Below are 20,436 nucleotides of genomic sequence, written 5' to 3'. Positions count from 1 at the left end.
CATCTCTATGAATTAATAAGTGTCTCTGCTGGGTTTCAGATCTACTCTCTATATTAAATCCATGTCCCATGGTTGTCTATGGCAAGCAGAGCACTAGGCAGCTTCGTAGCGTTGCTCATCCATCCATCCATTTATTTAAAGGCGAGCAGTGCAGTGCATCACCAGGGAAGGATTTTTATTATTTTTTATATATGTGTAACTTTCCATTTATTTATTCATTTTTCACAGTGCACACTTCTTATGGTTCATATGATTTTATGATTGTCACTAGTTTCAATGGTTTTATTTATACACATATATATATATATATATATATTTTTTTTTTATAGACCTTTCGTGTTTACTTACACTATGTCGATTGCCCCTGTGACTCCTCCACCTGCACAGGGGAGTGTCCAGGACGGCCCATGTGACCTTTGGTTTAACTAGTAGTGAGCATATAAAAGAGGGAGCAGACATTTGGTCAGTTGGCTCTGAGGAAGAGGCAAGTCCTCGAAACGCGTCAACCTTTTGGATGTCTAAACTCCCTATTGCGGACTGTTACTCAGCGCGGTGTTGATCCAGCTGTTCTTTTATGATGTGCCTTGACTATATTGTCGTTTGTGAGTACAACACCTACTTTATTATTTTTTATTAAACATTTTTTATGGTAATGCACTAGGCCTGTGCGCCCTCTTTTTGTTCTTTCCCCATTCACCTCAAACGTGTGGTTGGAGGAGTCTTATCCTTTTTTTTTTTTTTTGTTCAATGTGTAAGCTGCCTAAGTTATCACCAGAACTGAAATTGAGTAGGAATATTCTAATAGGGTAGTTTTTCCAGTGACAACTAAGAGTGGATTTCATTTACTTGGAGCAATTTCTTCACTTCCTTTCTTCACTTTCTTCACAAAAATTCTCAGAACATTTTCACAACCACCATTTGCTGTTCAAAAGCTTTCACTTGCTTTTATTATTTGATTTCAAAATGAATGGACTTTACCGTGTGAAAACCATATATACTGTTAGAAATTCAATCCGGGAAAAATTTTCCATCCTGCTCCATTTTTTTCAATTTTCTCATCACTGTTTTCGAATACGTATGTTGACTTGACCCACTAATGATTAGAAAAACGAACAAACTTTTTTAGAACCTTCTTTTCCCAGGAATTTTTGGTCGAAGTTCTACCCATGGATGGCCAGCTGTAAAGACAAGAACTAAAAGGAAATCTCTGGGACATAAATGGCAAAAGAGTTGAATTTTAACCATTTTCTATTGTATCCAGAAACAATTGAGTACTGTCCGTGATACTTTTTTTATTTGCACTAACATACAATTAATTATTGTATGTTAGTGCAAATAAAAAAAGTATCACGGACAGTACTCAATTGTTTCTGTCGCAAATGCACTAATACGGCTACAATCACCTTAAGCTATTGTATCCAAAATTTTACAAAGTTTTGCCTTTACATATACTGTAAATAAAGCTAAATATGTGGTTAACACAAATCTTTCCGAAGTACACCCTCACAATTATATTTTAAGACTGAATATTCATAAGTTTACATAACTACAAACATGACTAGTTCTCTTTATGCTGGCTATAGACATACAAGGCTGGCTAGGCATGATGGCGCAATCTGCGCATTAAGGCACCTGTCAGCTGGTTGTCGCTTAAACATGTACATTAAGCTGATCCTAGCTTACATATTTATGTAAATGGTACAAATCACCAGCATTTGAAATTGGAGAGAGCAATTAGACTTTGTTTATATGCCTGTCCAATTGATGCTCTTCCCTAGAGTGTCACTCTGCCTGGGGCAGTACCTGATGCTGCCATTGTCACCCAGTCCAGCTGACCACAGACTATCATCCTTTCATGTATATATAGTTACCATTAACCCTTTTTCCCTCTGCAATAAATTAATTTGTAGTCACCGTAGCCAGGTCTCAAGGCATCACACAGCACAAGTCTCTAATGATCAAAAAGATGTATTTATAGATTGTAAAAGCTGAAGTCTTCCATACTAAAGGTCCTTATCCCAGGTTTTTGCTTTGATCTCTTCTTTCCACTATAAATAGCATAAAAGGAAAAAATCCAGTGTGGCTTATTAAGGAAGAGTGAAATACATTCCCATGTGCCAGCTAAAACCGAGCTTTTTATATTTTCATTTATTTTTAGCCTGGCTAAGTTGAAGGACCTCTTCAACCTTCACCTGACATTCTGTGGCTGTTCTCTGTCGCATTCATATGTCACCTACAATTTTTTTTAATAGTTTGATTTCCATTTTCCCATCTTGAAATGAAATTCAGTGTTTATGGTGTATGGGATGTGTATTGGAAGTTGATGTGCTCCTTTTTTTTTTACCTGCTGAATCCTGGGCACAGTGAGTTTGTTATGGTTTATATCAGGGGTCTCTATACTTTTTAAACAAGGGGCCAGTTTATTATCCTTCAGACTGTAGAGTGGCTGGGCTATGCCCAGCAGGAGTATAAAATACCCTGATGTCGATGACAATTGGTGTCTGTGAGAGGAATAGCACCCCATCATCGATGTCCATGAGAACAATAGCACCTCATCGTTGGTGTCCATGAGAGGGATAATGCCCCATCATTGGTGTCAGTGAGAGGACTAGTGCCCCATCATTGGTGTCCTTGAAAGGACTAGTGCCCTATCATTGGTGTCCGTGAGAGGAATAGTGCCCCATTGTTGTGTCGGTGAGAGGACTAGTGCCTCATTGTTGGTATCCGTGAGAGGACTAGTGTCCCATTGTTGGTATCCATGAGAGGACTAGTGTCCCATTGTTGGTGTCAGTGAGAGAGGACTAGTGATCCATTGTTGGTGTCCATGAGAGGACTAGTATCCCCTTGTTGGTGTCTGTAAGAGAAATAGCACCCCATCGTTGGTGTCCGTGAGATGAGTAGTGCCCCATTGTTGTGTTGGTGAGAGGACTAGTGCCTCGTTGGTGTCCATGAGAAGACTAGTGTCCCGTTGTTGGTGTCAGTGAGAGGAATAGTGTCCCATCGTTATGTCAATGGGAGGAATAGTGCCCCATTGTTTGTGTCAATGGGAGGAATTGTGTCCCATTATTAATTTCAGTGGGAATAGTGCCCCAAGGGCCAGATAAAGGTAAGCAAAAGGGTCGCAATTTGTAGGCCACAAGTTGAAATCAATTTCTGTCAATATCATATGGGTAATTTTCAGTTACTTTTAATGTTACTTTTTTGTCTTTAACTCTTTTATAAGTAAGATTTTTTTTTAGAGTATAATATTGTTAGTCCCTTTGTTGCTGTTTATAATTGTGACCACTCTGTAGCAGACAGCATGGACAGTGTGTAGGTGTGTAGCAGTACCCAATTGTAGAAACACATTCCTCTGGGCCTCAGTGAATAGGATCTAGTTCTTTCATTTAGGGTCAGCCAGGCACAATCTTCCTCAAATATAATAAGGCCCTGTATGTACGCTCTTCAATAAATAAAAGGGCAGTGTGCACAGTAAGCGTTTACAAAGTATTTGCAATGCTTTTAAACAGCTTCAAGCGGTTTTTTCCTTTTGAAAATGCTAATTGCCTGTTGATATATTGAAACTTAAGCTTTGGTACTTTCCAACTCACTAACCTGAATGAAGTATATGAATAAGGGTTTCCACGTGCCAATGTTTCCTTGCTATATACCTGTTCCGTAAAGTATTGAACCCAGGCATTATGCAAAGGAGATCTACAATGGCAACCTGCATAATTCTTTCATAAAAGATGTATTTTAAAGCCATGGTTACAGTGTTGGAACCGGGAGCCAAACACCTCTATTCCTACAAAGTGATCACCTGGCAAAAAACTATTTTTCTTCAAAAATAAAAATAAATCTGTTTGCTCCCTATTTTCAAGGAGCAAGGATACACTTGGCTACATGATACTTACACAATTAGCAGATGACTGTGTAGAAAATTATATGAACGCTTGATAAAATCACAAACGTTTTCTAATTGTTCTAATCACAAAGCAATACATACTCCTATTTATGGAATTTATAGATTTGTATCAGGAATTTCCAAATTTTGAAGGGTATGTACCTCTTGATGACATCCATTGGTTGACAAATACCCCTTGGATTGGATACCAGATAATAAGTAACCATTGGCATGTGTACAAATTTTGGCAATCCATTTTTTTAAAAATTACATGCTTAAATCAATTATGTATGATACAGCTATATATGGTAAGGAAAGTCCACCCTATAATTCTGTAAGAAATAGTCTTTGGGGTACTTTTGCACTGGTTGTGAACCTGTCATGTGTATAATAATATTGTAAACGCAGTTTTTTTTTTTACTAAAAAACAAAAATGTTACTGTTATGATAAATTGGGTGCAGTGTTGTATTCTTAGCCCTGGTTCACATCGGTGCGACTTGAAATGCGCTTTGACAGTTCCAAATCGCATGACAGGTTGCACCCTTTTGTCGACAATGGAACCGTTCAAATCGATGCAACTCCCACTTTTCGGTGCCGCACCGATTTGAAAAAAAGATTCCTGCACTATTTTTTGGAATTTCAGGTGCGACTTCCATAGACATCTGTGCATGAAGTTGTACACGTAAGCCAAGTTGTACCTGAATTGGAACGACCTGCGGTTTTGCTTCAAGTGAAGTCACACGATTTTAAAATCGGATTCAATGTGAACCAGGGCCTAGTGATGTTACACTATTTTGTCAAAAGTATGGGTTCTGGGTTTTTTGTTGTTTTTTTTTTTGTTTTTTTATCAAGTGTATACAAAGTGTAAACTTCAGGGGGAATAGCTACTGTGGTAGTGCTCTAGGATCACTTGCAAAGCTGTTTTTCACAAGCATAAGTCTTTATTTTTCACAAGGAAAAAAATACTGTGCTTTCAGCAGGAAACATAAATAGCTCAACTCCAGCAAAATGAGAGAACAAAAGTCCTCTTATCTTCAGCACAAAGTAAAAATAACAGTGTAACAACCACACAAGGGCTTTGCCTGCAGAAAGAAATGTCCAGTCTGAGCTTCAGAAAGACAGTTGTCTCCTCTAAAAACCTCCCAAAACTCCTTACTACTCCACCCCTGCTCTAGGAGTTTCGTGTCTTTAAGTGCAACTTCTTGGAGGTTGGCTCAACCCTTTTGTGACCAGAATCTCCGTAATCAGGGGTGGAGGTTATTTCCCTCCCAAATATCTCTCTGAACCTCCAAATTCCAGGTCCCAAATAAAAAATTATCAGCGCTAATAGGACTTCAAGTCAGTCCTCTCCTCTGTTCGGACTTCTTGATTCCCTCACCCTTCACTGGTGAGAACCCCTGAATACACCAACTGCACAGGGACCACAACCCAAATATGGGCAAGCTATAGTGCTTGTCCAGGACCCATGCACAACGTCCTATACAAAAGCTATTTTAGACTATTGTGCACTTCCAACATTGTGGCAATAGTTTGCAGAAGGCATGTCTCTGTTCTGGCATAACTGGACTGGTGCCCCTGTGCACTAACCAAAATACATACATTTCACTGTGCAGGATCTCGGGTGGTCTGCACAGAGCTCAACCCTAATGAACACTTTTGAAATTAAGTGAACTGCCAGTTGTGAGCCAGATCTTCTCACTCACCATCAGTACCTGACCTCACAGATGCTCTTTTGGTTAAACAGGCACACATTCCCACAACCACACCAAAATCTTGTGGAAAGCCTTCCCAGAAAGGTGAGACTATCATAGCTACAGAAGCTGGCCAATCCATATTATTGTCCATGGTTTTGGAATTTGGATTTCCAACAAAATCATATAGATGTGATGGTGAGGTGTTAAAAAAAAAACTTTTGGCCACATAGGGTGTACTGTTTATAATTTCTTTATTAGAACTTCTGTCCAGTTGCACATAGATATAAGAAACACATCTTTGAACACGACCTGAATGTAGAATTATATCTTGAGGATTGGCCAAACAAGCTTCTAGATCAGTGATGGCGAACCCGTGGCACGCGTGCCACAGCCGGCACGCCGAGCCTTATCTGTGGGCACGCCAGGAGAATCCAGCGGCGCGATGTCTTCCCGGCTGTAGTGTGCGTGACAGCCGGGTCCCAAGTGCGCATGCACAAGAAGCAGTGCTCTTTGTGAATGGTAAGGCGGTACCTGGGACACATGACAGATCCCAGAAGCCGCCGGACCAATCACAAAGCGCAGCGCTTCTCGCGCATGCGCACTGGGCATCCGGCTGTCCGACGAGCGCCCACACTACAGAAGCCGGGAAGACAACGCACGGCTGGATAAAGGAACAGGTAAGATAAAAAAAAAACTCTGCGGAAGTAAGAGCGGGTACCTGTCAAATTCAGGTACCCGCTCCCCCCCCCCTCCCCAAAGGTCAGCAGTCATCCCTGTGCTGTCCGCAGTCTCTGGTCATCCCTGTGCTGTCCGCAGTCTCTGGTCATCCCTGTGCTGTCCGCAGTCTCTGGTCATCCCCTGTACTGTCCGCAGTCTCTGGTCATCTCCTGTACTGTCCGCAGTCTCTGGTCATCCCTGTGCTGTCCGCAGTCTCTGGTCATCCCTGTACTGTGTCCGCAGTCTCTGGTCATCCCTGTGCTGTCCGCAGTCTCTGGTCATCTCCTGTACTGTGTCCGCAGTCTCTGGTCATCCCTGTACTGTGTCCGCAGTCTCTGGTCATCTCCTGTACTGTGTCCGCAGTCTCTGGTCATCCCTGTACTGTCTGCAGTCTCTGGTCATCCCTGTGCTATGTCCGCAGTCTCTGGTCATCCCTGTACTGTCCGCAGTCTCTGGTCATCTCCTGTACTTTCCGCAGTCTCTGGTCATCCCTGTACTTTCCGCAGTCACTGGTCATCCCTGTACTGTGTCCGCAGTCTCTGGTCATCTCCTGTACTGTGTCCGCAGTCTCTGGTCATCCCTGTACTGTCCGCAGTCTCTGGTCATCCCTGTACTGTGTCCGCAGTCTCTGGTCATCTCCTGTACTGTGTCCGCAGTCTCTGGTCATCTCCTGTACTGTCCGCAGTCTCTGGTCATCTCCTGAACTGTCCGCAGTCTCTGGTCATCCCTGTACTGTGTCTGCAGTCTCTGGTCATCCCTGTACTGTGTCCGCAGTCTCTGATCATCTCCTGTACTGTGTCCGCAGTCTCTGGGCATCCCTGTACTGTGTCCGCAGTCTCTGGGCATCCCTGTACTGTGTCCGCAGTCTCTGGTCATCCCTGTACTGTGTCCGCAGTCTCTGGTCATCCCTGTACTGTCCGCAGTCTCTGGTCATCCCTGTACTGTCCGCAGTCTCTGGTCATCCCTGTACTGTGTCCGCAGTCTCTGGTCATCCCTGTACTGTGTCCGCAGTCTCTGGTCATCCCTGTACTGTGTCCGCAGTCTCTGGTCATCCCTGTACTGTGTCCGCAGTCTCTGGTCATCCCTGTACTGTGTCCGCAGTCTCTGGTCATCCCTGTACTGTGTCCGCAGTCTCTGGTCATCCCTGTACTGTTAATTAGTTTGCACTACTGTACGAGTTGTTTTTTCTAAACCAAAAGCTCGATATTCAGGTTTCATTGCAGTGTTGGCACTTTGAAAGAAATAAGTTGGTTTTGGGTTGCAGTTTGGGCACTCGGGCTCAAAAAGGTTCGCCATCACTGGTCTAGATCATATATTAACACTTCTTTAATAGAAGCTAATTGCAAAGTTTTACTTAGATGGTAATTGGTCCCTATGCGGTTGGCCTTTTACGCCCTGGGAGCCTTCTCACGTTGTTTCAGGGGTTGTCCTCCATATTTGGTGGCAATGTCCAAGAGTATACAGATTTTGGATTTGAGTCTATAATTTCCTGTATTCCTTGACGGACACGAATCTTAAAAAAACACAATAGGCTCTACTAGGCCGACCCATATTAAAGGCTCCACAATCTGTGACAAAGCTGATATCTTGTGCTTTTAGCAACCTAGGTCATGGAAATCTCCCATTATACCATTTGATATGATTAAAGTGTTACTAAACCCACAACACTAAAATCAGTCTGTATATGCAGTAAAGTATGCTTGTTATATGTACTGTGGAACCTAAGGAGTTAATCCTCTGCATTGTGTAAAAAAGATGTTTGGTCCAGTCTTCTCTAATCCTCCCCTTCTTCTGATGTCCCCAATCCATAAAACAGCCTTGGAGGCAAGCAGCACATGCTCAGTTTGGTGTGTATTGTTAGGTTTTTTTCTTGGGAGAGTGCATGTGATCAGTACAGGGCCAATCAGCGCTGTCCAGACAGAAGGTCAGGGGTGCTTTAGTCTCATAGGACAATCAGGGGAGAATAAAAACTCATCTTACAAGCTTTAACCAGTGGTCCGCTGGACACTGATAGAAGTCAGAAGACCACTCCAACTGCTGATGAGAAAAGGTATTTGGGAGTTTATATTTAATAAAAATAATTGCATTTCCATGTTGTGTGTACTGCAGGAGACCAGATATGGTGAATGCAAGGTCCTGGGTTTAGTAACACTTTAAAACCAAACTCTCCTGGGTAATGGTCAACGAGAAACTCTCAGCCACCCTTACTGATAAATTACCTGTTTGAAAAGGTCTGGGAGCCCTGGGTCACCTATCTTTCTGGGCATACTTAGAGTCTGAAAGTGTTCCTAGAATTTTGGTATTGAGCTCTTAATTCACACAGAACACTATACACTCTTTTCTTCCACTTCCTATTTCTCTCGAATTTGCCATTTTGTAACCCCTGGTTATGCTATTGTGGAAATTACCTGATGAGTCTGGGAAATGGAACTATCAAGGGGGTGTGATAGCAAAACCTCTTTATATGCCTTTTACTATTTGAATATTACTTATGGCTAACTATGTTTGATTATTACTTTTTCTAACCATTTGGAATTGCTTTGTATGTATTCTTCAAATTCTGCTAATAAAAAATTATGGAAAGAAACACATCTTTATTAATGCATTTTCCTGTTCATCAGCACACATGTTGGTGTGTTTACACCCTGCGGTTCCTTGATGGAAGACACAGGTGTGTTGGTCACAATACCAATGCATGTATAGTTTCTGATAAGTTTTTTGTTATGATATGTAAATTTCAACTTGTATTCACCATGGAGGTACTTACAAGCTATTGAGACAACAGTGTGAAGCAGTAGACCGTATGAAGTGTATGCAGGGGCATGTCTCTTGCTTCTGTGCAGAGTTCTTAATGCATCAATACTGTCATTAATAGTGAAAATATTTTTTTCTTTTCTTTTTTTAAGGTTCCTAAAGGTTTGCCATATTTTTCAGTGGATTTTGGCCTACAAGGTGGATTTGCGCATGTTATTGAAGATCACAACAAGTTTCCACATTACTTTGGAAAGGTAATTGAGTGCTATTCCTGGTTGGCTACCTGCCTAAAGTCCATGATATTTACAGTGAACCTAATAATAATAATAATAATAATAATAACCTGTTTCCATTATAATCTGTAGTTGGATAAGCTGCTCCCTAACATTGTCAAGTGTATTCATCAAATTTCTCCCAGCTGAGGATACCCTATGTTTGTTCCTCATTGCACTGCACTCCATGGGGACTTGTGTGATGAACTAACTTCCATGATCCCTTATGGGACACAACTACTCAGTGGATAACTTTTCTCACACATATTGCTGCACTAACCAATTAGGGCCCGGCCACGTATTTGGATATGCCCTTCTGGGCCTCTGCACACTAGGGCAATTTAAGTGCACTTGCATTTTTTTTTCTCGATCATTGGGCCCACAGGGATCCCAAGTTCACATAAGGAGACTGCCTCAAAAAGATTTTTTTTTTTTTTTACTGCAAGCGGTGGTTTGCCACGGTAAGTCTTCCATATGTGAATCTATGCGTCCGGACGTATTTTATTTTTAATTTTTGTTTGTTGTGTTTTGTCAATTTATGGTTTCCACTGCGTTGAATTTATTACTAATACCTACAGTACATCCACGCTGGTGTTCTATTTATCTTTGAAAAATAAAATTGTCGGTTTTAACATATATGGTACTTTCATTTTTCTAAGCGATACCTTTGACCTATATTTGTAATCAATAGTAACCACTTTTTGCCTATGCTATCAGGTTAAGGTAAGCATTGTGGGGGGCTGTGAAGGGAGCTGCACACTGAAGGTTTTTTACCTAATGCAGAGAATGCATGAAAGTTAAAAACTTTCAGCCTTTAGAATCACTTTAGAGGAACAACATTTAATTTGCTAAAGTACCATGTATTATAAGCAAATGCCTTTAATTTTTTTTGGTCTCAATACTGCTACTGATCTCTTCCAGGAGATGTTTTGCTGCCACTTCCTTTCTATATACACTCCAGTGATGGCTGCATAGCATTTCTCAGGGAAGGTTTGTGTGTTAAAACTGTCACTTGTCTACATCGGAAGCCTGTAAGTCAGGGACAGTGCGTTGTCACCTTACAAAAGGGAGTAGCTGAACAAGGGCCAAGTTCCGCTTTAAAACTTTGTCCCCACTCCCCATTAAGAATTGGCACCTTTTGGGAGCGGGTACCTGATCTTAACAGGTATCGCCTAGGTGATTGGAAGCGGAAGTTGTCCTCCCCCTCTCTCCCCATAGTCGTCTGCGACATGTGACGGGTCCCAGAAGACTACGGGGCCATTCACAAAGTGCAGCGCTTCTCACACATGCAGTGTGCACCCAGCTGTGGAGCCGCAAGCTGTCACAGCCAGGTGCCCACACTGAAGATGCCAGCGCTGGGGAGAGAAGACGGCCAGTGAAACCAGCCATGGTTAGGATGCCGCTGGACTAAGGGACAGGTAAGTGTCTGTATTTTAAAAGTCAGCAGCTACAGTTTTTGTAGCTGCTGACTTTTTTTTTTCAGCTGGAACTCTGCTTTTATGAAAAATGCAGATATAAAAAGAGTGACACTTGAAATGGCATGAACATACTAAAGCTTATATAGGATGTTGGTGATTGGTTTTACATATTATTATTACAGTTATTTATAGAGCAACAACAATTTTACTGGATCACTGCCAGCCGCTTGTAAAAGTGACAGTCTTTATTGAGCTTACAAACACTCCAGACAACAAAAAACGCTTTCTTCAGCTAACACAAAATAGTCCATTAATCTAGTACAATGGAAAACAAGAGTATGCTACTGTACCAATACAACACTGGGGTTTGGGGTTTCCTGTCTGCTTTATGAGTGCTGTTGAGGAGGTTTTCACAGTTCGGCAACAGTAGATCAGTCCCAAGACCTGGTCCACCCTGCACTTTCGGGTGAGTCTTGCTCTGTCCCTCACAGGCAGTTGCTAAGTTTCCTCTTAGTTTTCTGGACATTGATGCACCTGGGTTAATCCCTGAAGGACGAACATCTTTGTAATCTGAGTTTGTAGGTTTTTGTGTCCCAAAACTCCTCGCACCTCTGAAATTTTGGGTCCCTAATGAGGTTTTACCAATCCAGAGAGTACTGAATCAGTCCTCTCCTTTCCACCCCAGCCACCCCAGAATCCCTCACTCCACATGGTTGAGATTCCCTGGGTACTCCACAATGTCTTCAAACTGCCCCCCATTGAAGGAACCTCGACCAATATAGTGGGGAAATATACCTGCCACCCAGGACCCATCCCTAGCAACCTCTAACATGCTAGCACTAAATTAGACAGGAACCAGTTAATCTACCAGCAGGTATTTGCATGTGGAAGGGAAGCCAGAGTACCCAAAGAAAGCCAGTCAAGCACACAGAGAGCATGCAAACTCTATGCAGGTAGTGTCCTGGTTGGGATTAGAACTGAGGTCTCCAATGCTGCAAAACAAAAGTGCTAACTGCTAAGTCACTGTGCTGCGTACATATACTTTAATGTAGGTAATGTGCTGTTAGTTCACTGAGACCTTATCAGCACTTATCTGCACTTACTGTGCTTGTTTTCCAATTAATTAACAGTGGTATAACCAAGGATGCGGAATGGGGTTTCTCAAATTATTTCTAAATACTTCAAATTTTTTTACATTTTATTTTGGATAGGGAACTAGGGAAGGGTTAAAACCCCTGAATGGGAATTTTCCCTTCACTTTCCTGTTCTATAGGCACAAGCCAGTGGAATTTTCCAGAGGAAATTCCCTCAAGGAGGAAAATAATATCCTGTCACCAGAACAGGTGTTCACACTAGAAGATTTCCTCTTTATCCCGGGTGAAAACTCCAAATTTTGTTGTTTTTCACTCACTGTCAGTTTTGGTTCCATTGGTGACTAGGACAAACCAAGAGAATAATCTCCTCATTGGGAACACAGACAGAAATAAAAACCTGACAGAAGTTCTAACCCCTCACCACTTCATACAAAAATAACAAATACAAATTTTGATACATTTTTTCCATCTCAAAAATTTATAAAGCATTATAACAATTCAACAAAGGAATGCTGCGTTATATTTTTTTTTTACTTCAGTGCTGCAGAAAATCGCTGCTTTGAAGCCAATCATGAAACATTTATGACTTTGTCTTGCAGGAGATCATTGGTGGTATGCTGGACCTGGAGCCCAGAGTCTGGAGGAAAGCCATTCGTGAAAATTTTGATGATCAGAGGAAGAAGGTCTTGCAGTTTGCCCAGTGGTGGAAACCATTTGATGTTACTAAAGCTAAAGAATAATTTTTCACTGTATTTATTTTTACATTACACCCTTGTGTATATTTTAGCTGTGTACATGGTCTTTTTACGTCTGGCATGTTTACAAAGTACTTAAATATTTTGTAAATATATCGTCAAAGTGAAGTATGTCTCATTTCCTAGCAAAAACTTTATTTAGGAGGTTTTTCCAAAAACAATCCCACTGATAGATTGGTTAAAGCCGGCCATAGGCTGTCGAATCTCGGCCGGTCTACTTGAGTACAAGCATGTTGGATTTCACATGCGATTATTGTCAGTGGCTATTATAGCCGTTAGCAGTAATCACTGTGTTCTCCTGGCAGGGATGGCACAACGGCACACAATGGCTTCGCAGGAGGGATTCCCCCATCAACACTGACTGTTGATGGGGGAATCAAGTGATTTTCTTTCCTGCAACCACGGGTCTATGGCCTGTTTTATTCTGTGATTTAGCCCTTCAAGGGCTAAGTGAAGTCAGAGCCCTTACCTGAGTGCAGCCATGTTAAGAGATACTGGTTATTACGGGAGGTGCTCTCAAGGAGCTGAACGGATATCTATAGCAATACCTTTACTAACAACTATTCCATCTTAAAGCGGTATTAAACCCATATGCAAACACTTATTATATTGCAGCTTACCGACTCTTAGATGTGGTCCCTGAATTCATTTTTATTTTTTAGGCTTTCTTTTTTTATTCTCATCTGGTGATCTGGCCACTACCCCCACCCCCCACACACACACACCCTTTCAGTGTAGCCTTCATGCCTGCTTCCACACTCTTCACTGTGTGGTCCTGCCTGGTTCCATCCAAAACAATCATGGTCAGGCCCTAGCCTGGTCTGGTGCATTTGCAACAACACTTATTTCGATGAATATTCTGTACTCCACTGGATGGCCAAGAGCAAAATGAAGTTTTAACATTCGATATACTTTTGCTAAAAAAAAATGTTTACATAACTAATTACCTGAAGCTTAAACTAAACACTTGAAACTAAAGTCACAGGAGGGATGTCACCTCCTTCTCTAACCCTTCAGTTGGGGCCAATCAATAAGAAAAATCCATAAATTAAAAACTACTACTGTACTCTTTTAAACAAGTTTAAAAACCACTGCCATGAATGCATTCTGTATTAAATGTTTTTTGGTAAAATAAAGATTTTCTGTAAATAAAAAAATATCCAAAACCTCAGCCAAAAATTGTAAATATAAACACGTTCAAATAAAATTGGCTTGAAACCATTTTAGTTTTCCCTTTCAAACAGTCTTATCTAGATGTAAATGTATTCTAGTGTCCCACAGGGTCCATATATTACAGAGCACTTCTGTGTCATTATGCAACTGAGCTGTTAAGAAATCCATTATTCTTACCTAGTGTGTTCTGTCTCTCAGCAAGGACAGGATTGGCACAGGGGGATTGGAAGTGTCTTGAAAGTAACAAGCGAGCACCTTTTGGTGTAGTGATCTATTCTTATGATGAGGTACCTATCATTCAATATGCTGCGTCCTGATACTGAAACTAATAGACTTAATAGTGCTTGTTTGAAATTTGCTTCACTGGCTAAACTTTACACAAAACCTGAAAAAAACACTCTCCCTACCGAAACTATGGTTTAAAAAAAAATAAAAAACTATTTACGTAAGTATTCTTAACTTACAAAGTCCCCTCTATTGCTCAGTCTCCTCCAAATCTTAAAATTCCCTTTTTTTCCTTCTGTGATCTGACTTCATTTTAGAGGGTGGCCAAAAGACAATGAACTATAGGATTTGTAGTTTGCATAGGGCAGTGCACTGCTCATTCCATACAAATGAAAGTGAGGAGGTCATGGAGGACATTACAAGAAGGCAGTAAGAAACAATTTCATGAAAATTAGATTACATTAATTATTTTTTGGAAAATAAAGATATAATTTAGTGTCATTTTAAATTTCCTTTGCCTCCACATCTGCTTTGTTCTGCACCAGGAACTAAAGGAAATAACTGACTTTCCCAGGTATGTTGGCGCACGTGACACTACTGGGCCTATCAAAACTGTCCCAGGGGGAGCTCGTAATCCTAGAAAAGAGATAACTCCAGTGGTTAAGATTGCACTGGACTTTCACTTCTGGTGGCTGAAGAGAGCTGCAAGGTAGATATTTGTTGCTGAGGATCACTGCCCACTCCCAAAATGTGTGGGATGATGTTGTTTATTTCAATGACCTCTTCTCCCCCTACTAAGTTTAAATGTTTTTACCAAGCTATAAAAACCATGTGTCATTTAGCAGTTGGACCAAATGCAATTTATTATGCATATCCAGATTAATTTATTCTACTGCTATGATATAATTAATGTCCTTTCAAGAAGACCATCACCTTCCCTCAGAGAGCACTACTTGGATACACTAGGAGGTAACATCATTGGAAAAGGATCTATGCACTATCAGTCCCCAGACCCTAGGTAGGATCTCCTTCCTATACACCCATCTGATCCAACCCATATACACCTTTCCCCCCACCCCTTTCACAGGCAGTCCCTGGGTTACAAACAAGATAGGTTCTGTAGGTTTGTTCTTAAATTGAATTTGCAAGTTGAAACAGGAACATTTTTAAGTGTAACTCCAGCCAAAAAAATATATTTTTATATTTTTGGACGGCATAAGGAACGGTTACCAGGTCCGCTGGACAGTAGGTGGAAGCAAGCGGTGAGCAGCCAGATAGCCTCCTGGTAGTTTCCGGGACCAGCGTAGAGTCACCCTGCCTCCATTCTTAAATACGAGTCGTATGTAAGTTAGATGTTTGTAACTCGGGGACTGCCTGTACCTTCAAATTGAAGGAAGACCTAAGTAGTGCAATAACTGATGGTGACTGGGATCAGATCTGGATTTCCACCTTCAAAAATTCTAACAATGTTTCCACCCTGGAAAACCTGACATAGTACTTAGTCCTGGCCGGGATCTCTAGAGCAATACTGAATTAACCTGCTTATTGTTTAGGGGATGCCAAGCAAGATGGTATCTTTGTTTGAAACTGGTGGAACAGCCCAAAGGCAGTCCAGGGTAGCATACATGGTTTTGGGCTTCACATTCCATATGTAGGGAATACTTTGATGCTCAGTTTTTTTAAGTTATACTTTGAGTTTTTACAATAAAACAATACAAGGTATACAAACATAGCAATGTATCAGAGACACACAGTTACTAAGGTACATATTTTACAGTTTTCACATTCTCATTTACAACTGGTATGCCCATCCGTGAAATTATATGATGGTCAATATGAATCAAGAAGAAAAAAATAAATAGCTTTGTTAACATGGTGATTTTGTTTTTATTTTATTTTTTAATTACTTTTTCAACACATAAAGAAGCGAGGTGGTGATTCAATAAGTGTTTTAAAAGTTTTAAGTGTATTAAAAATAATAATGTGTGTTTTAGAGTACATACAGGTGCATCTCAATAAATTAGAATATCATCAAAAAGTTAATTTATTTCAGTAATTCAATTAAAAAAGTTAAATTCATATATTATATAGATTCATTCGCACAGAGTGATATATTTCAAGCATTTCTTTCTTTTAATTTTAATGAATATGGCTTACAGCTTGTGAAAACCCAAAATTCAGTATCTCAGGAAATTAGAATAATGTGAAAAGTTCAATATTGTAGATTCATGGTGTCACACTCTAATCAGCTAATTAACTCAAAACACCTGTTAAGGTTTCCTGAGCCTTTTAAATGGTCTCTCAGTCTGGTTCCGTGGGTTACACAATCATGGGGAAGACTGCTGACTTGACAATTGTCCAGAAGACAGTCTTTGACACCCTCCACAGGGAGGAAAGTCACAAAAGATCATTGCTAAAGAAGTTGGCTGTTCACAGAGTGCTGTATCCAAGTATATTAATGGAAAGTTGAGTGGAAATAAAAAGTGGTAGAAAAAGGTGCACAAGCAACAGGGATAACCGCAGCTTTGAGAGGATTGTGAAGCAATGGCCATTCAAGAATTTGGGGGAGATTCACAAGGAGTGAACTATGGCTGGTGTCAGTGCTTCAAGAGCCATCACATATAGATGTATCCAGGACATGGGCTACACCTGTTCTATTCCTTGTGTCAAGCCACTCCTGAACCAGAAACAACGTCAGAAGCGTTTTATCTGGGCTTAGGAGAAAAAGGACTGGACTGTTGCTCAGTTGTCCAAAGTTCTCTGTTCAGATGAAAGTAAACTTTGCATTTCATTTGGAAATCAAGGTCCCAGAGTCTGGAGGAAGAGTGGAGAGGCACAGAATCCAAGTTGCATGAGGTCCAGTGTGAAGTTTCCACAGTCAGTGATGATTTGGGAGCCATGTCATCTGGTGTTGGTCCACTGTTTTATCAAGTCCAAAGTCAGCACAGCCCTCTGCCAGGAAATTCTAGAGCACTTCATGCTTCCCTCTACTGACCAGCTTTATGGAGATGCTGTTTTCATTTTCCAGCAGGACTTGGCACCTGGCCACACTGCCAAAAGTACCAATGCCTGTTTTAATGATCATGGCATCACTGTGCTTCATTGTCCAGAAAACTCGCCTAGCCTAAACCCCATAGAGAATCTGTGGGGTATTGTTAAGCAACCTGGGCTTCTATAACACCTCAGCAGTGCCACAGGCTGATCGCTTCCATGATGCACCACATTAATGCACTAATTCATGCAAAAGGAGCCCCGACAAAGTATTGAGTGCATACTATACTGTACATACTTTTCAGTAAGCCAACATTTCTGTATTAAAAATCCTTTTTTTTAATTAGTCTTATTTAAAACTCTAATTTTCCGAGTTACTAAATTTTGGGTTTTCATTAGATGTAAGCCATCATCAAAATGCTTGAAATATATCACTCTGCATGTAATGAATCTATATAATATGAGTTTCACTCTTTGACTTGCATTACTGAAATAAATTAACGTTTTGATGATATTCTAATTTATTGAGATGTACCTGTACATGGGGGGGGGTGATCAGCATCTGTCCACAAGCGCTGCCCATAAGCCTGTTATCATGCTTAATGCAGCTAATGTTGGTCAAGGGTGCAAGTCAGAGGATGGTGGGTGGTGCAGTGGTGTACAAGAGGAGAATCCTGGAAAGGGGGAGGTTAAAATGGATTGAAATACATGGGGTAAGATCTCAATAATGAGGGATATTGTGACATAAAATGTACAGATGTGAGTAGATAAGATGAGACCTGTAGAGAATATGACAATGTAAATCTAGTTTATTCCTTGTTATTAAAAAAATATTCAGTCATAGGTACTCAGACACAGATGGTCACCAATTAAAATCTGAAAAGACTTCCAGCTTCCTCGGGCTGGAAGTGGCACCTGGGTGCTAATAAGATTTTGTCACCTATATGTACTCAGACTCTGCCATCTTCCTGACGTTTAAAAGAGAAACGCAGACGGTTCAGCTTCATGACACCAGGGGGGGCTCTGATCTGTCTCCCTGACATTGGGCGCTCTAAAAGAATATACATACATCAAAGAAGTATGTTTCATCCCTCATAAAAGCTAAAATATTTGTTGCAGAGAGATGAAAATACTTCCTTCTGATGGGGCCCTCTGTGGATCACATCGCCATATAAAAACTGTATTTGTGGCTTAGGTAGAATACCAAGAAAATGCAGGAAATGGTTAGGTGGCGCTGGATTGCGACAGCCGAACAGTGATTGGTACTGTCGCGATCGGACTGATGCGCTGGTGTCGGAAATCCAATCCCCGACTTGGTGATTTAAGCCGGTCTTGGTCCGATTGACTTTGGGCAGGTCAGCACCCAGAACATCCTGTGGGCAGGTACAGGAACACCACCCCCGGGGTCAATTGGCCGAGGACTAATGTCCCACCTACATCCATATCACCATAAATTACCCAGACATTGGGACATTGTGATTCGTATGGAGCCGGTTCTATTTCACTGACGGATTGCTGATTCTCTGACTTGCTCCAGTCGCAGGGTAAATCTTGGTAAAGTTTTATTCTGTTTTATTTTATAGTGAATAGTCTATGTGTGTCTTCTTGTATTTTTTGTATTTTTGTAACGTTTTATACTTTGTACTATTTTTATGCACTGCCCACTTTCGGGATATTAAATCTTAAAATTAGTAAGTGACTTCTGTGTATTTAAGCTCGGGCTCATATCTTCGGAGAGATTAGATCGGAGAGATTAGATTGTATTGTATTTTAGTGCCTTTGTATGCTCAGTCAAGCTCATTGCCAATCTGTATGTGATTGCACTGCGTGTTGGCAGATTGCGTGCAGATTGTAAAGGGCAACAGATCTGCCAGACGGAGATCTGTGTGTGTGGGGTGTCCCAGCAGACCGTTCTGCGGATAAACTGTTGGGTGGTGGTAGGCTACCTTTTGTTTTGTGTCTGGTGTGGGGGTGTGTGGACAGTGGGAGAGTGATTAACACCGGGGTTCTGGCTTGTAGGATAGCTGGAGGGATCCTAGAAGGGTGTGTGATTGCTAAGCTGCTCCTCAACTCTAATTAGTGCACCAGATTGTATCTGCCAGTGTGTGGCCAAGAGGTAGTGCGGGCTGTGAAAGTATATCATGGCCAGTCTTATATACGGTTATATATTCAAAGTTAAGTCCCCCTTATTCCTTCTTACCCCAAGTCACGGCCGCACGTGCACTCCTCGATTAGCTAGTCGCTGTGGGCATGGCGTGTAGGGGAACCCGTGACAGATATGGATGAAGAGTTAAAAATTAAGCAAGAGAGAGAAAGATATCTCATATCATTTGTTCGTGCATCCTTTTGCAATGGTGTTAGTAAATATGTCTGTTCACCAGTTCAGTACCAAGGGGGATACCTGCCAGTTTGCTTTTGTTCACCCTTTTGTTTTGATTTTTTTATGTAAGTATGTCCAAGCAATTAGATGCTCTTTTGAACACAAAAAAACCCAGTAGTGCACCTCAACCCAATTTCAATTGCTCCAACATACATTTACAGTAGCCAAGGAAGTCACTCTGTGACACTGTTGTTCATACAATTCACAATTTTGTTTTTTTTAAAAACTCCCTGCATAACAGAACAATTCATGGGCAAATTCTGGGAAATCTGGAACCCCTGGATAGATTGAGATCTCACACGCATATTTAAGAGACTCCTTAACATGTTGATCCGTCCCTAACCCCATTATTCTCAGATGTGCCGGAGGGGGGTCTTTGTTTTTCACATACACCTCCACCCTCTAGTCTTCCTGACAGGTGGCTATACCTCATATCCTACCCAACCTTCCTGATCCTCTCTACTCAGATACATTCCCCTTTCCCTTCCCACCTACCTTTTAAAGTATTCTGAAATGATGCCTGTAAATGCTATTGTTATATCTACTATTAATACATACATATACAGTGGGGATCGAAAGTTTGGGCACCCCAGCTAAAAATTTGTATTAATGTGCATAAAGAAGCCAAGGAAAGATGGAAAAATCTCCAAAAGGCATCAAATTACAGATTAGACATTCTTATAATATGTCAACAAAAGTTAGATTTTATTTCCATCATTTACACTTTCAAAATAACAGAAAACAAAAAAATGGCATCTGCAAAAGTTTGGGCACCCTGCAGAATTTATAGCATGCACTGCCCCCTTTGCCAAGCTGAGACCTGAAAGTGTCATGGATTGTTCTCAATCATTGTCTGGGAAGACCAGGTGATGTCAATCTCAAAGGTTTTAAATGCCCAGACTCATCTGACCTTGCCCCAACAGTCAGCACCATGGGTTCTTCTAAGAAGTTGTCTAGAAAACTGAAACTGAAAATAGTTGACGCTCACAAAGCTGGAGAAGGCTATAAGAAGATAGCAAAGCATTTTCAGATGTCAATATCCTCTGTTCGGAATGTAATTAAGAAATGGCAGTCATCAG

General features: G+C 41.1%; 1 protein-coding gene across 1 annotated transcript in view; it reads left to right on the top strand.

Annotated features, from left to right (window-relative positions):
* The window catches only part of CWF19L2 (CWF19 like cell cycle control factor 2), a 249,787-nt gene extending 233,925 nt beyond the window's left edge, over window positions 1-15,862 (top strand). Inside the window, exons 17-18 of the mRNA XM_089687297.1 lie at window positions 9,202-9,303; window positions 12,433-15,862. Of these exons, the coding sequence (XP_089543423.1) occupies window positions 9,202-9,303; window positions 12,433-12,573 (243 nt within the window). The 3' untranslated portion in view covers window positions 12,574-15,862. The remainder of the gene's footprint in view (window positions 1-9,201; window positions 9,304-12,432) is intronic.
* Window positions 15,863-20,436: the final 4,574 nt, after the last annotated feature.

This window comes from Staurois parvus, unplaced genomic scaffold (assembly GCF_062004578.1).
Source record: "Staurois parvus isolate SC_StPar_1 unplaced genomic scaffold, SC_StPar_1.0 ptg000422l, whole genome shotgun sequence".
NCBI lineage: Eukaryota > Metazoa > Chordata > Amphibia > Anura > Ranidae > Staurois > Staurois parvus.
This window is presented reverse-complemented; position numbering and strand designations above follow the sequence as displayed.